General features: G+C 37.6%; 1 protein-coding gene across 2 annotated transcripts in view; it reads right to left on the reverse strand.

The window, feature by feature from the left end:
* Nucleotides 1-3265: 3265 nt before the first annotated feature.
* Nucleotides 3266-17261, reverse strand: part of LOC135702869 (uncharacterized) — a 54142-nt gene continuing 40146 nt past the window's right edge. Inside the window, exons 5-7 of one of the 2 annotated variants that reach the window (XM_065223915.1) lie at nucleotides 4132-4874; nucleotides 3956-4071; nucleotides 3266-3891 (exon numbers count right to left, since the gene is read on the reverse strand). In XM_065223915.1, coding sequence (XP_065079987.1) covers nucleotides 3761-3891; nucleotides 3956-4071; nucleotides 4132-4874 — 990 coding nt within the window. In that variant the 3' untranslated portion in view covers nucleotides 3266-3760. Of the gene's footprint in view, nucleotides 3892-3952; nucleotides 4072-4131; nucleotides 4875-17261 lie in introns of both variants that reach the window. The other variant, XM_065223914.1, reaches the window with a different exon arrangement.

Below are 17261 nucleotides of genomic sequence, written 5' to 3' on the forward strand. Positions count from 1 at the left end.
CATCTACCGAAAGCATACGGATCCTCCATTGATTTGACCGGATCTTACATCTGCTCACTATGCTTCTGCTAAGTTGGAGATGCTCAATAAGGAAAAAGTCGAAGCAAAAAATTTCAAAAATGAGAAAAAAACATATTTTTCAATTTGATTTTCACTCGATCTTCTAAGAACAGAACTAATTTTTCTCGCAAATTGTTTTAAATGTTTTTTACTATTAAAAAACATGAATTAATCCTGATGAATGTGGGCGTCTTAGTGGAATACCTGTATAATGAGAGAGAGAAGGATTAGTATTTTCCATTTAATTCCACTACTTTATTTGCTTATCCTTGACAGATACGCTTATTTCGTCTACAATGTGCAGACTTCTTCAGTGTCTTGTACTAATACTCGACTGAATTAATGTTGAAAATGGATTAAAAAGTGGGCAAGTTCAAGATCAAGTTTTCAACAAAAAACATTAAATAGATTTTTGTATTTCACAGTCATTTCTTACATTTAAGATCGATTAAACATAAAACGTTCAAAGTATAGTTTTAGTAGAAAAATAGAAATCATAACCATCGCTCGCGGTGCAGAATGGACCTCATAATCTAATACTTTCATAAATCCGAAGAAAAAGCAAGTGAGTGGAAGCCTACAAATCCGATCTACAGATATTTTACTTAAAACACAAGAGATAATCAACTCTGCACACTGTGCCGAAACACAGCATGGCACACTGTTTGGCACGTTAAGGAACACGATGACAAGTATGTAACGAACAATATTATATAAAACGGCAACGCTGTTGAGCGATGAAGTTTTTCTAATCGATTTACTCGTTTCTAAGGTATATTTGCTCCCAAGTGAAAAAAAAACGTGAATAACGGTCAATACTAGAAATAGAGAGTGAATCATCTACAGCTAATTGTTTGTAGAAATCGTAGAGCAATAGGCCCTGTTATCAGTTTGGAAATAGTAAGGATTTAGAATAAATCATCATTCAATTAATTCTACGCCGAATACCGAATCACCCAAGTAACCAACAAGCCCGTTAATCGCCCTTTTTGGTATATAAGACTGCTATACGACTGATATAAAGTTCGGAAACCCTATATTTACCTTATATCGCAAAAAGGGCGATTATCGGGTAGTTAGCGGGCTTGGTGGTTACTTGGGCAGTAAATAATATTTCCATTTGCATAAATATTTTCATCCGCGACAACATTCGCATTGCAACATGCAAATCTTATGTGGATGTGACAAATATTGTAAAGAAAGATCCGTTAACAAAAGTCCAAATTTAACAAGGGTTACGTGATCCGAAGAACCATTGAAAAGATCCGGATCATCTATATGGATGAACCGGTTCTGAGCCACTAACTAAGTGATCCGTTTTGCCCATATCTAGTCTATACTATATTAGCATCTAAAAATTGCTAGAGATGTACCAAGTAGTTTCTAAAATGAAAGAGGCATAGAATAAGGGCAAAAGTGCTGCTAAATTGAAAAAAAAATGAGATATTATACAGGGGAAATGAATGTAATATCCCTAGTTTAGGCCCATAGATAAATTCAGTAATCGACTATTTTTTCAATAGCGACCAAAAATATTCATTAGTACCGTCCCAATGACGCGTTCATCTAGATAAAATTGATAAATAGCAGATTTTTAGCGATGGGCCCAATCTTAGATCCATAGGTCAACATTAGAGCCATTTCCCCTACATACTAACTTTTAGGCGCATTTTTGGAAACAGTTGGAGCTAGAGTATGAAATTTATGCCTGCAGTCTGGGTGAATTCATAGGAAAAATTGCTGAGGATATGCGACGTATGGCTGATCACTACATCGAGCATCAGCTGAAGGTGGGGATCCTCTCCATGAACTGTATGGGACTTTGAATCCTAAGCAGCCCCGAGCTCGAGCTCCTGTAAGGGGAAGTGATATGCCTGCTCGATTTACACTGTACTTTATAACGCATGCATCCCACACTAGGGTGTTTCATTCTGGAAAAGGATTAATATTTTTGATAGGCCACCCCCTAGTTCAGTTCATAACACAAAAATAAACATCTGTGCAAAAAATCAGCTAAATAGGTCAACGATAAGAGGTCGCGCCAACTATTTCAATTTTGTTCAGGATTTTCGTCAAATTACTATCGGAGAAAATGATGACCCACTAAAATCATTCTAACTTTTTTCCTAATGAACATACTTGCATGAAATTGAAATATGTTATACTTAAAACTATAATGAACAACTTTGTTGAAGGCTGCAAGTCGATTTGATGCTTCAGAAATCAGAAATTGGCTTTCGGAACTCAGATTGCAGATAAACCTTGATTTGAACAGAAAAGCAGGACAGGCACTCGTATTCCATATGTACTCCAATAGGTCGTTAAATGTTGGAATTTATGTTCACAACTTTTTTCTTCGATTTACAATGAACCGTGCATGAAAGCTTGAAATTGTAAACAAACGATCTCGAAAGTCAAAACTGCAGGGTTGCCAAACTCATGGGATACTGAGATTGAGATTGAAACCTTGATTGCCACACTTCGTCACGTTCGGCACAACGCTTGACACAGCTTTTGGCACAGATAAAGTATTCGGCACCGATTGAGATATGCAGAGTTGAACACTCCTTGGAAAACGCATCTTTTTCGGGAAACTAGTACTTTCCGGGAATTGGACCATTCGGGGAACGGGGTATTTCTGGGACAACACTTTCGGGGGAAAGTCATACAGTCGTAAAGAGTTTTTGAGATTTTTGACATCATTTTTCAATATTTTTAATCAGTCAAAATATACTTTTTTTTTGGTAGCGATAAGCGAAGCTACGAAATCCAAATTTCCTAAGCGTCAAATACATACATTTACAAATTGCAAATTGCAATAACAAAATAACAAAATTTATAGTGCTACTTTCACTGATTTAAAAAAAATGTATGAGTTGGTGATTGAACTATTGAAATGCAGTCACATTTTCTAGTGGGACTATACATAATACATAATCTCCTGTATCAAAGCCGAATGAGTAGTTTTAATCCAAATTGGATAGGCTCCTACATTTTGTCTGAAATTGTTCTTATATTTAAAATATAAGTAGTGATTCAAAATCTCTTACGCTTCGGAGGCGAACCAGCCTAAGGCTGAAAGCCTCCTAAATAAAGCTAAATTAATTAATTAATCTCTTACGCTGAAAAGTTTCAGCGAAACTTTCGTGATATCAAGAGTACAATCAGGGACGTTGTCATCATTATCTGCCATTATAGATTTAAATAAATAAAATGCACTTTTATTTCACAAAGATACATAAATAAATGTACAAAAAAAAATTGAACGTACCATAAATAGCAGATTCCTGTGCCGATATAGTAAGTTTTAACATTTTTGCGTGCATCTGCTTAAATTGAAAACCAATTCTCTCACTCAGGGTGACTTCACAATAGACGCGGAATATCCTTAGATTTTCCTTTCTTCAACATTCAAATAACATAATAAATATCGACGATGTGCAGCAGCTTTTCTCCAGCGGCTCGCTTTTCACATTTTAGTGGGTTATTGTCCCCTAGACACTTATAACAATCTTCAATGTATGTATAGCATTATATCAATTTCGAGTGTAACAAGCATACCACGTTTTTGCGTGTGGGAATATGCTTACGTGCATAGTTAGCGTAAGTGTAAGTAACAATAAACATTACAAATCGAAAAAAAAACATTGCTTTTCCATCTCGATTGCTGTTTTCTACATGCGCAGGTAAGTATTAAGTTTTACTGTTGAGCACAACGTTCTTTTGATTTTCGTTTCTTATTGTCGGCCGAGGTATTCCGTCTGGTTCCCTGTATCGGCATGTACGGTGGCACTGGACTAGATGAGCCGGGATCGGAGAACTCCAGGATGTCTGCGGGAATTCGGAAATGCGATTAGTTAGGAGGATATTACGGAATGATGTGCCAAATTACCACCTGGAGGCGAGGAGAGTGTCGAAGCAGTCATCGAATTGGTGTTCATCGGACTGCTTCCGGATGTGTTGAACGTGGGATCGATTTTGGCAGCGATGTTTTCGTCGGTATATTGACTTCTGGATGAAATTTAAAATCTGTATTTAAGAACGCTGAATCTTGTTAGAAGCAAAAGTTACCTGGAGCTGGAAGAAGGCCGATTGACGATTCCTCTCACATCCAGATGGCTCGGCCGTTGAGGACTACGACTCTCGCCAACATCGGAAACCGGGAGGACGTAGATATCGTCGTCTTTTCGACCGTTTTCCACTAACCGCTGGACGTTGGCGGAGAGCTTCAGGTTTGGTGTGGACTTTTGCTGTCGAATCATGTCGATGGGATTCGAATAGCTGTCATCATTCGGCGACACTTGAGAATTCACGTAATGGCTTCCCGAGCCGGATCCATGCGACGAAATGCTTCCCTGTGCTTTGTGTATCGCACCTCCATGTTCGGGCGAGTGAGCCGGAGCTCCGAAGTACCGTTTACCGCTTCCAGCACTACCGGGACCACCTACAGCACCGATTGCCTGTGATTGCTGTAGCATATCGATCGGATTTGAATAGGAATCACCATCGTCCGGATCGCCATTGTCTGCCTCCAGCGATGCCGGCTGTTGATCGCCAACCAGGTGCGATGACGAACTTCCCTCACCAATGGCTTCGTCTGCATCACCCGAGAGGGGGTCTTGCAGTTGTTGCTGCTGCCGTTGCATTTCCTTTTTGAGCCGAGCCTTCTCCCGTGCTCGCTTTGCTTTAGCTCGTTCCCGTTCCTGAAGCATCTTGGCCAGTTCCTTGTCCTGAGCTTCCATGGCAACTCGGCGATCGATCACCTCCTGATCCAGACCATCCGCTTCCTGTTCCTGGAGCTTGCGGGCGAGTTCCTGTGGGTTGAAATTGGTTTAATGCAGTGTTTCTCGACGTTTGGGCCGTTCTCTGTTGAGGACAGCTTGAATATATATATTTTTTATTAATCTGAATTTAAAATCATGCTAAAATATAGACGTTGGAAATCAACAGAATGTTTCAGCGAAAATCTTAACGGAATCCTTCATAAGGAGTTTTTGGAGATGGTTGAATAATTTCTATTTAGTCTAAAATTCTTTGGCATTGTTAGACGATTTGGAATTTCATAACCATTCTTCATGGCTGAGTAAAGGATATTTTATCTTTTTTCTCTATATATATTTTTGAAAAGCCAATCAAACAGTTTTTAGCGTTAGTGATGGTTTTTATGTCATTTTGGTGTTTCTTTAGAAGATTTTGGCGTTTTACTGTCTGTTTGAAGTTACGATAGATTTGTAATTTTCAGGTCGTTTTGGCGTTTTTTAACTGAAGCTTCGTTTTTAGATTATCGTTGGCGTTTTGTAGCTGTGAAGCATTCAATCTACAAACTATTTTGGTGTTAGAATGAGCAATTTTTGTGTGTTTTGCCTGTGTGCAAAGCATTTTTTTTTAGTGTATTTAAAGTTGATCTGGAGGTATATTTGTTGAATCGTTTCATTCCAGGACTATTTTGAAGTTTTTAAGTAATTCTAGCAGTTCAAGGCCATTTTGAGAATTCTATGGCCATTTTTGACATTCTAAGGTTGTATCGTTCTACTGTCACTAATGCCACATGAGCCATAAAGTGTTTCTAAAAATAACAATAATAATACTAATTATAATACTAATTATAATAAGGGAAGTAAAGCCGGTGGTCTCCTGTTCATGAGTTGATGGGTCGATAGGTAGGGTACAGCTGTGGCAGCTGCCTCCCTGGCGTCGGTACCATTGGTGCTCAGCACGGAAAACAAGATCGACGGAAAGCAAATCAAGGAAAAAAAAATAATAATAATGATCAATTCGAGATAACCGAACAAAAGCATATACAATAGGTGTGGTAAGTAGGGTATACGTCCCTAACCTCGGTCTAATATGCAGCCATAGATTACGTTTTTAATCATAACTCATCAATTAATTTACCTGCAAACGATATTCTACTGCTAAATGGTATGCTTAGATATGCTTATCATGTCGTTTGCTATCAGGAACCGCAAAAAGTTGAAAAACTTACTTTTTTTAAGACAAAAACTCACCAGGGAAATGTATGTAATATCGGTCTATTGTCCCCAAATTGGGTCTATTTATGGATGCAACTTCGTCCTATCCTGTTTGATTCTCAAAAAAACGCTCTTGGTAACGTTTTCTTATGTATTTTTTTTTATCACTATCACTGTTAACTTAATACTCTTCATTCCTCAAAACATTTCTTAGAGAAAATTTTACGAAAACTACATTAAATCACTCAAGTTAAAAATTAAAAATTAAAAATTTCGCTTATCGTCTTTCGACCGCAGAATATCTAAATCAAAACATTGTGATGTTCATTATACAGATTTGGCAGAAAAAATCTCCCTTCCTGTTCGTTCCTTATCATCCAAATGCAAACCACATTGTTGACGTTACTCTTATTGCTATATGCTGTCAAATGAATTTCATGGGCCAAAGTTAGGAACATAGAAAAGAAATGTGTCCCTAAAGTTGGGTCCATGATTTACTTGTGAAAACGTTGTTAAACAATTAAAATAAACATAAAATATTCAAACAGTAACTGTGAGTTTTACGTCTAGTGTGTATTATCAGGTAATTCCATTCAATAAATGCCATAATCAGGCCATTTGATGATCGTCAGTGCAACCTTCCCATCTTAACCTTAGAAGTCATGGCGGCTAAAAACTCCGAACAGAGTGATATTCTCAACCAGTTTTATTACTTACGAGAGCTGAAAATGTATTGAAATGTTGTGATATAAATTGATTTGTGTGTGGTACACATTTATCAATCATCAGTGATCAATATTTTCCTTATTTTTTGTGTAATATTCCTTAATTAATTATTTATTTGCGTGATAGGCCGAATGAAAGGACTAGACCCACATTACATACCGTAACCCTACCTGCCGTGAGGAATGATGCGTTAACCAAGCTAACCTGTTGTAATGCAATTCATCATCACCTGGAAATGCTTTCGGCGGGGAGCTTTAGGTAGTAATAATCGTCATTAGAACTTTTCCACAGCCGCAGACAGTATATGAGCAAGTCAAACGTGCACTCTTTTGTGAGTTGATTTGAAGAAAAACTTCAAGTTCCCTAATTCATCAATTTATGAGTTAGGTAAAAGAATGCTGGTTTGATTATCAATAGCCCTTCGCTCAATTTCAACTTCTATTCAATTATCACACTGCCGTACTATAGCGGAACTATCAATCTAGCCTCGTCAGAACTTTCTCTAGTTAATAAATTATCACATTAAAGCCTCATATTTATATTAGTATAACATTTCCAACCAACTCATAAAATCTTAAACTTCACGTATGAAGTAACAAAAACTCTTTGAATGTACATTTAATTGTTCAACCTCAAGATAACTTTCGTTTTCCTGCCGTTTTTTTTTATCTATTCCTTGTAGTATAAAAAAGCTGGGAAAAAAGTGTGCACATTGCTTAAGTTTGTAGATACTTAGGGAAACACGACAATAATTGTTGAAAAAAGTTAAGTTTTAAGCGTCTGTTGGAGATTTCTGACGTTTCTGACGCAAGTGAGTACTTGTTGGTCGAAGATCGTGTTTCCGAGAAAATAAAATAATTCAGCATATTAATGTTATCATATACTTGCCAACAGTTTGTTTGATCAAACCAACATTACATTACATTAGTCTGAAGCTCAATCAGAATTATTTATTTTTTTGTTAATTTTCTAGTCCTTAAAATGTATGCCTACCGTCCATTCTTTGCATGTAAACAATGCCCAACGTCCATTCCCAAGAAACTAAAAGTTCTGATAAAAGGCTATTTGAGGCTTTAGCAGCTTGGTTGAAGGTGGTTTATAGAATTCTAAGTATCCTCATTTTTAAGCCGTTATAAGAACTTGAAAGTTCCGGTATCATAATTGAAGAACATTCTAAGCAGCTAGCTGAACTTTAGAAAATAAGTTAAAAATAACTACAAGGGACAGCCCTATGGGGTTGTACGCAATGGTGACGTAGCAATACGTGATCTTATATCATAAATGTTATTTGTTAACTGCAGCAGGAGCTGTGTGTTTTGTGTATGAATAGAAATTTGAGCGGAGATCTCTCTGTTTGTACTCTTTAGTATGACACGCTTGGCATAGATGACGCACAGCGACTCACGAAGAGCTGCTGATTCCGATCAATAGCGGTGCAGCTTCTTCCTCCTGCTGCTGCTGATGCCAACGACCGGTGATTGGAACTGAATCCGATCAGCGGTTGTGAGCATCCATGATAGCTAGCTGCTTGCGGGAAGCCTTTCGTTGTGTAATGGAGAACCCAAAATTCAACTTTGAAATCCGTGCTAGGGAAATCGCTTTTCGCAGGCAATCGGTGATAATTTTAACTATCGCAGCAACAGTTGCACATTCGTGAAATTTTCAATAGTGACATTTTGAAAATTGATAGTCATAAATTTATCAGATGCGTAGGAATATTTCTGATCGATTGATGATAAAATTATTGAAATTGGTCCAGGGGCAGCTGAAAGCTATTAACGTTCAAAATCTTTCATAATTTTGTTTCATGTTCCATTTTCGGTTTTCACAAAGTGTACCCCCATATAGAAATCACAGACGTAGTTCTACGTCAAAAAGATTTTGTCCTATACACCAAATAGGATTACTCAAGTGTGCGTGTTATAAACGTCAGAAAGGTCAATGAAATACAAACAGCCAAAACGACCATCAACAAGCAACTTTAAAGTCTGGAGCGCACAAAAGTTGGTCAACTTCAAATTGGTGTATTTCTGTTAAAAATGCATTAAACAAAACCTGAAATTCTGCATTTGGAAATTGAGTGTATATACAATGGTTGCTATGATGAGTGTTCACCGTATGCTCTCCAGTTTTCAAAATGACGCCCAAGCAAAAGGAACAGCGTATCAACATTTTACTCGCGCAGCAAAAGAATCCGACGTTCTCACACGCCAAGTTGGCAAAATTGCTGGATGTGGTCAAATCGACCGTGACAAACGTTTTAAAAGTGTTCGGGGAGCGTCTGTCGACCGCCAGGAAGCCTGGAAGCGGCGGCAATCGTAATCCGCACGTGGCAGCGACGACGAAGAAGGTGGCGGTGAAATATAAACGGAATCCTAACCTCTCCATACGGGACGTCGCTGGCAAGCTCAATGTCTCCCATACTACTGTGCAGCGGGCCAAGAAACGAGCCGGGTTGTCGACGTTTAAGAAGGTGAAGGTGGCGAGCCGACAAACAAAACACATCGGTAAAGCAGCGGCCCCGAAAGCTGTATACGAAGCTGCTTTCAAAGTTCGACTGTGTTGTCATGGACGACGAAACTTATGTGAAGGCGGATTTCAAGCAGCTTCCGGGACAGGAGTTTTATACCGCATCAAGAAAAGGGAAGGTGGCTGAAATTTTCAAAACCATTCAACTATCGAAGATCCCGAAAAAAATATCTCGTCTGGCAGGCCATATGCACGTGTGGTCTAAAAAGCGGCATTTTCATTTCTAATGGAACCATCAATCTAGAGATATACGTTCAGGAGTGCCTGGAAAAGCGGCTGCTACCATTCCTAAAGCAACATAATAGACCTGTGCTGTTCTGACCGGACTTGGCGAGCTGCCACTATGGGGAAAAGGTAATCGAGTGGTACGATGCGAACAACGTGGTTATGGTACCCAAAGACCACAAACCTCCCAACATCCCAGAACTCCGCCATATCGAACGGTATTCGGCCTTGGTCAAACGGAATCTCAAAAAAAAAAAACTAATAAATCCATGGAAAACGAGCAGCAGTTTAAATCTAACTGGCGTTCGGCAGCAAATAAGGTCGATGAGACCACTGTGCAAAATTTAATGGAAGGGGCTAAGCAGAACGCACGGCAGTTCGGATTTAGCAAACCAAAAGAATATGAATTGAACTACCAAAAGAAAAATAAGATGATTTTTGTGATATGAATTTTGACTGAATGAAACGATTTTTTTGTCGACCATTTTTTGCGCGTTCCAGTCTTTAGTTATTTTTCTGACTGTTTCTGGACATTCCGTTAGGGATATTTCCGCGTATGAAACACTTGTCTTTAATCCTCCGTTAAAAAATATATTCCCCGTGCACACTTCAATGCCCATTTCATCTCCATTGAACATTTGTTATGGATAACACGTTTATCCAAACGCTTGATCGCAGTGGGATACCTCCGAAAGGAAATCGTTCACTAGCATGTATTGCACATCCCAGACCATGTTACATTGTAGATTGTATTGAGATTTTAAAGCACTCTACAAGTTTAAATAATGGTCTACAGTACCCTCATAAAACCCAAATTGTTACTTGGTAGGAAACCAATAAGCCCGCTAATTTGGATTGATTTTGTTATATAAACTTATCATACGACAGGGCATTATTAGTCGGATTATTACTAAGCAGAGTTGTTGGTTATTTGGGATTGTCCCCGCACTTTCTTTCCATCAGCATAATCAAAAATTTGATATTCAGAGTTGTGCTTTCACAAAATTAGAAAGTTTGGTCCATGTTCAATATTTAATCATAATTTGCTACTTCAAGCAATCAAAAATTCGTCCATCCAAGCAGGATCATAATTCTAAATGTTCATTCTTAAGCGCTTAATGAGGAACTAGAACTACAAGTGTTCAGAAATATGACTCTTAACGTTTTGCCATTCCGAACTAAACACAGCACCACTTAGAAACTCGCTAATCCACTTGATACATACATTTTGTAGCAAACAACAATGTAAAGCTCTGCTTAAAATATGTAAATAAATGTTTACCGTCCCTCTGCATCCCACTTCAACACAGGGACGGCGCAAAATCATCAAAATTCAGTTCACCAATTCATAGGATTTTGACAGTAGTAATGCATCTTTAATTCAATTTAATTTAATTTAATAATCTAATTAATTAATTAATGTCTGGTACCTCTTTATATGCAATTAGATTAACATCTGAAGTCCCTCCTTTTTTACATATTCTGCAAAAAAAACTACTTTCTAAGCCCCACCCCTGACAAGATTTCCCGCCTTTTTTATGAATGGGGCGTGACAGAAAGTATCTTTTGAGCAGAATATGTAATAAAAGGATGGACTTCAGATGTTAATCTAATTGCATGTAAAGAGGTACCAGACATGTTTTACACTATTTTGTAGCTGTGAGAGGTACAGCTTACATGACACGCAAGTTTTCTCTCAACTTGAATTTTGGCTCATTTGGCAGGTGAAAAAATTAACGTCAATTCTTTTTAGTTTCTCGTTGTAGGAGGATGGGGGCACATAACATATGTGGAACTTCATACAAAAAGCTGACTCAAATCTGACTCAAATCTGACCCCTTTTTGTGTTGCCTCAGTGGTATAACTGGCATAGTTGGACATCGATCTGTCGAAATAAAATTTTCGTGATATTGACACTGAGCATTCATAAAGACCAGCACACTGGGCCAGGAACCGAAATTAGCAAGACAAAACCTCTAGCGCATTGGGTTTGCATTCTATTGAATTGGTGTCTTTGGCAAAGTTTCTCGGTTTAACATGCACGTTCATCTGGTCATAGAAATTAGTTCCAATTTTATCCGCATAGATGGTGCTGCCATACTAACTTTCTTATTTCGCACGATAGAGGTTTGTTGTCTTGGGCAAAGTTGTAGAACATAAAATAATATATAAAAATACCGGAAGATTCAAAGTTCTTGGCCTTCAAATAACAAAGATATAGTGAATATTGTAAAATTTAACTGAAATTTACGCTTTTGTACTATTTTCCATACAAACGAGAAATCCTTTATTTTGCAAGTTTTTGGAAGAGTTCCGAATATTTTGGGTCGATACAAGCTAAATATTAGCCAAAATAATGAAAATTACCATGATTCTCATAATCCGGTTTCTCGAAAAGTAGCAAGTATTAGCAAAAAGTCGTTTACTTTCTGAAATGTACCATTTATCATCAATCAAAGGTGAAAGTTTGCCGGACATATAATTTTATATATTTGAGATATCTGAACTCATAGACTACAATGTTTATTCAATTAGCATTCGCCAATGCACGGCTTGCTGGCTGCGTGCGATGGAAACGATGGAATATGTCTCTTAAGCTTCGCTAGCTGCACGTTGGCTAACGCTCTACTAATGTATGCACAAAGCTTCTTCATGTATAGTAATTCATAGTAATTATTTTTGTTTTAATTCTTACAACTACCTGTTATCTTTCAATGTCGATTATTGTCCTGGAAATTGCTGTTTATCGGTTTGAAGAAACTGTTTCTGCATTGTCGTCACTGGGTCAGAGGTCAGCAAAAGTCGATGGAATATGTCCTCGATGTTTGCAAGACAACTGATTATCATTTTATGGTCTTGTTAGGATACCCATTCGTATACATTTTCATTTCGTCAGGTATTAGTAATGATGGCAACACCGCCAGAAGATTTTTTTTTTCAGAATCCGGAAATAACGGCAAGAATTACAGGAATTGAGGAGGATATCCTTCGTCGATTCGTTACAATTCTGTGTGCGCTATCTAGCAAGCTTGAAATCGACGTAAAGGCATTCGAAACCTACACAGAAGAGACTAGAAGGTTGGTTGTCCATTATTATAGTTTTACCTTTTGTCACCTACGGTGCTACGGTACATATGATCTTGGTACATGGACCGACAATCATAAGCCATTGTGATATTCCTATTGGTTTATGATCTGAAGAGGCACAAGAGTGGCGGAACAAATCCATTAGAAAATATCGGAAGCACCATTCTCGACAATTCAGTCGTCTTGCATGCATCGAGGACGTATTCCATTGACAATCAATTGCAATAATCGGCTTTGTAAGATAACAGGTAGTTGTAAGAATTAGCTGTGCATTGGCGAACGCTAATTGAATAAACATTGTAGTCTATGAATTCAGATATCTCAACTATATAAAATTATATGTCCGGCAAACTTTCACCTTTGATTGATGATAAATGGTACATTTCAGAAAGTAAACGACTTTTTGCTAATACTTGCTACTTTTCGAGAAACCGGATTATGAGAATCATGGTAATTTTCACTATTTAGGCTAATATTTCGCTTGTATCGACCCAAATTATTGGGAACTCTTCCAAAAATTTGCAAAATGAAGGATTTCTCGTTTGTATGGAAAATAGTACAAAAACGTAAATTTCAGTTAAATTTTACAATATTCACTATATCTTTGTTATTTGAAGACCAAGAACTTTGAATTTTTCAGTATTTTTATATATTATTTTATGTTCTACAACTTTTCCGAAGACAGCAAACCTCTATCGTGCGAAATAAGAAAGTTAGTATGGCAGCACCATCTATGCGGATAAAATTGGAACTAATTTCTATGACCAAATGAACGTGCATGTTAAACCGAGAAACTTTGCCAAAGACACCAATTCAATATAATGCAAACCCAATGCGCTAGAGGTTTTGTCTTGCTAATTTCGGTTCCTGGCCCAGTGTGCAATGTCGAAAACAAAAATAACGGCTTTTTTCGTAAATGTCTCGTAGGTCAAAGTCAATCCATGTAAACCACTAATTTTATCTACACAATCATGGTGTTGAAGGAGTTATCATTTTCGAGAAATTCACACAAAAAGTAATTGTTTACGTTTGCACCATTGGCCCTTACGAAAGTAAGCATTGGCGTTGACGGCGACTCCGCAACTCTTTACTCCTGGTAAAATCCCATAAGCATCTGATAATCTGTGCATGAAATCTAGCGGACTTTGTCTTATCTCTTCATTCCTCCAGCAAGCACGCAAAGATCGACAGAATCATATGGAATTTTCATAGGAGTGAAAGGGTAAGTAAATGTTCACCAAGTTTCACACACAGACTGATGTTTGCTTATGAGATTTTACCATAGGAGTGAAGAGTTACAGAGTGACTCGATAAGCACTCGATTTCATTTGTCGTTCTGCATACAAAATTCTTGCGAATGGAACGATGCAAAGTCAGCTCATAACACTGAATATTTTTCAAATGGTACTTCTGACTCTTGTTCCAAATTTTGCTGCTTCTCTCTAGACTTCAAAATGTAAACACTTGATTCCAAATTTACGCGGTCATGTTTTTCCTCCTACGAAACCTAATGAAATCAAAGTGTGATGCAATTGGTTCCAAAAAATAAAAAGTGTTCAAAGAAGGAAATGTTACATATGTGATGGATACGCAAACCATTTGTTTGATTAAGACGAAATCATATCCGTTAAAAGTGTCGATGCGCAACATAAACGAAAAACTAACTTGTAAATCAAAATGACATTAATGTATTCCAAGCATTTCCACCGGGTCTCAAATAAACATTCCTAAGAAATCCCAAATGCAATAAACATGTTTACTAGGTCAAGCGCAAGGCGATCAACAACTCACGCAGACGGCGCAATGAATGAAATGATTGTTTGCATAGCTCAGCATACTTGCAATAAGGGTCGACTCGTAAATAACAGGAAGCAACATAGCAACATAGGACTTGGAAAAGTTAGAATATGATTCATCATAAAAACAATATTGAATTCTATCTGCGCAATTGGTCAATTATTAAAACTAAATGAAACTGAAATATACATTGATTCTACAATCGCAAGTCAGAGTGTTATTCCCTTCGAATGCCAGTTCACATACATGTTTCTTCTAGGTTTACCACAGTTTTACTGTGTGAATCAACGTGATTACTTTGTTAAAGTTAGTAAAGTAAAGTTAAGTTCTTTATTTATAATTATATAGCTAATAAATAAAGAACTTAAATTGTTAAGGAAATAGTAAGACATGAGTTCAGGAGTGCTAGGAACACATAGAATTATAAACCACGGTATAATCATTCAAAATAATTGACAAGCCCCCCTTGATCCTGTTTCTCATTTTACAGCTGGTATAATCAATTTGACAGATCGATGTCCTTCTATACCACTTGAAATCACTGAAATGGGGTCGATTTTTGATGATCGAATTCCACATACACACTACGAAAAAGACACGTAAATGTCAGTGCCCTGAGACCGACACATGCAAGCGACCCTTTTGACTTAAGAATCGGGAAAATCAATTCAATCAAACGCACTTTTCATCGAGTTGCATATGTTTCAGTTTCAGAACACTTAATCTTACATGCCATGTTTGTTTACGATCCATGATTTACGTCAAAGCTGAATTACGTCTCGTGTAGAAATAATAATTTCTAAGTGTGTATGTTATGTGATGGGGGGTTTGTTATATAAACATTTGTCGCGATTCATATTATTTGAACGGGACCTAAGACAGTCCCAAGTAACAATTTTGGTTTTATAAGGGTTCTGTAGACCGTGATTTAGACTTGTAGCATGCTTTAAAACCACTATAAAACTTGCAATGTTACTTCGAGTCTCAATAGTTCTTTCTGTAAAAGATGTGCTTTCCTAAAAAGGATCAATTGTTCGATCTCCACAAATTCCACATCCTCTCCACCTCATCGTTGGTTGTCATCAAGGTGATCACGCTGACTGCTCACACAATCCGTCCGATGCGAAAATGAGCGGATTCACAATAGCAGCGCTCTAGCCTGACTGCGGTAATGTTCAGCAGAAGCAGAGGGAAAAAATTCCACCTTTTTCTGATTTGCTCCTGCTTCTGCTTGCCACGCCGTTCGAAGCTTTAATGAGCGGAAGTAGTAGTAAAATTAAGTTTATTTCTGTTGATTATGATCGTAAATTGATTTAACATTTTAATTGGTTAGCCTACCTGGTTCTTCATCTTTGTTTAATTTGATATTATAATTTAATATTTGCGTTTTTCAACTAGTTTACAGAATGCCCTTATTGGGGGCGTGTTTTGTTTGAATTGAAAAAAAAAAAGTGAAAACCTACCTTACTATAACTTAACCTAACGTGCTAGATCACGTATGATCTGATGATTTGATCTCAGACAGGTGTCTCTGAACCTTTCCAGCAGGCTTGCTTCCACTCACTTGCTATAAAAAATTGTTTTTCGGAATTATGAAATAATTAGATATTATAATGATAGTTAGTAGTTGTAAGTCACAAGATAAGGTTGTAAACTAGGTGTTTGATACATAAAACCTATCATTATTGCATTCAGTGCGTCACAATCAGCGATTTTACGATTCGTGAGCGCTCACTCTGAGTGAACGCTCACGAGTCATAAATTCGCTGATTGTGACGCACTGAAAGCGAAATTGACAGGTTTTATGCGTCAAATACATACCTTCCAACCTCTTCTTGTTTCTGACAAGTACAAACTTTTATAATAGCATCCAATGATTCCATAATTGGGAAAAAAAAATTTATAGCGAAGTGAGTGGAAGTAGCCCTGCTTTCCAGGATTAATATTCTCCGTTCTTCTAATGTTTGAATTCCAGCCAGGTGGTGGATCTCAGAATTTCTAGTACGCGGGGGGCTGTTGAGGACCATCCTAAGGATCTTGTTCTGGATCTTTTGGAGTTTAAGGTGATGGCATTTGGCGCAACTCTCCCAGATTGGCATCCCGTATTCTATTGCGGGAAGGGAAGGATGATTTGTTTGTAGACAGCAAGCTTATTTTGCAGGGATAGAGTAGACCTCCTGTTGATGAGTGGATACAGTGATCTTATCAAGATGTTACAGTTGGTTTTGGTTTTGACAACGTGCTCCCTGAAAATCAGCTTGCTGTCTAGTGCTAAGCCGAGATAGACTACCTCTTTCGACCATTCCACCACTGTGCCGTTCAGGCAGATCTTATTATTCACCGACGGAATGAGTCTGGGAGATTTAGAGTGTGGAAATATGATGACCTGGGTCTTAGCCGCGTTGATACGGATCTTCCAGCTGTTGAACTATTCAGACAGGACGTCCAGGCCTCTCTGAAGTTTGGCAGTTCGAGCTCCGATGACCCTACCCTTGTAATGAGCGGTGGAATGACAGCAGTGCTCTTATATAATTTAACAGGTTCAAGCAAAACAAAGTGCAACCAAATGGTACTCGAATATGACGACTTGGTTTGGGGAAAACGTTTATTTTATTGAAACAGTGATAAAATTAAACCTTTTTTTCATCGTTTTTTTATATGAAATTTAGTAGATTTTGAGAGATATTTCCCATCGATTGGTGTATTTGGATTTTAATTTCATCTATAAATGACAAAGTTATAAGCGTTCAAAACCTTACACATTTCGTGACGGTCGCAATTTTAGATTTTCAATTTACCCCCAGTACCTTACCGTAAGATGTAGTCTACATCAAAACACTTTGAGTGTAGATTTAATTGTTCAAC

This window comes from Ochlerotatus camptorhynchus, unplaced genomic scaffold (genome assembly GCF_037179485.1).
Source record: "Ochlerotatus camptorhynchus isolate MF236.1 unplaced genomic scaffold, CSIRO-AGI_Acam_v1.1 ptg000202l, whole genome shotgun sequence".
NCBI classification, from domain to species: domain Eukaryota; kingdom Metazoa; phylum Arthropoda; class Insecta; order Diptera; family Culicidae; genus Ochlerotatus; species Ochlerotatus camptorhynchus.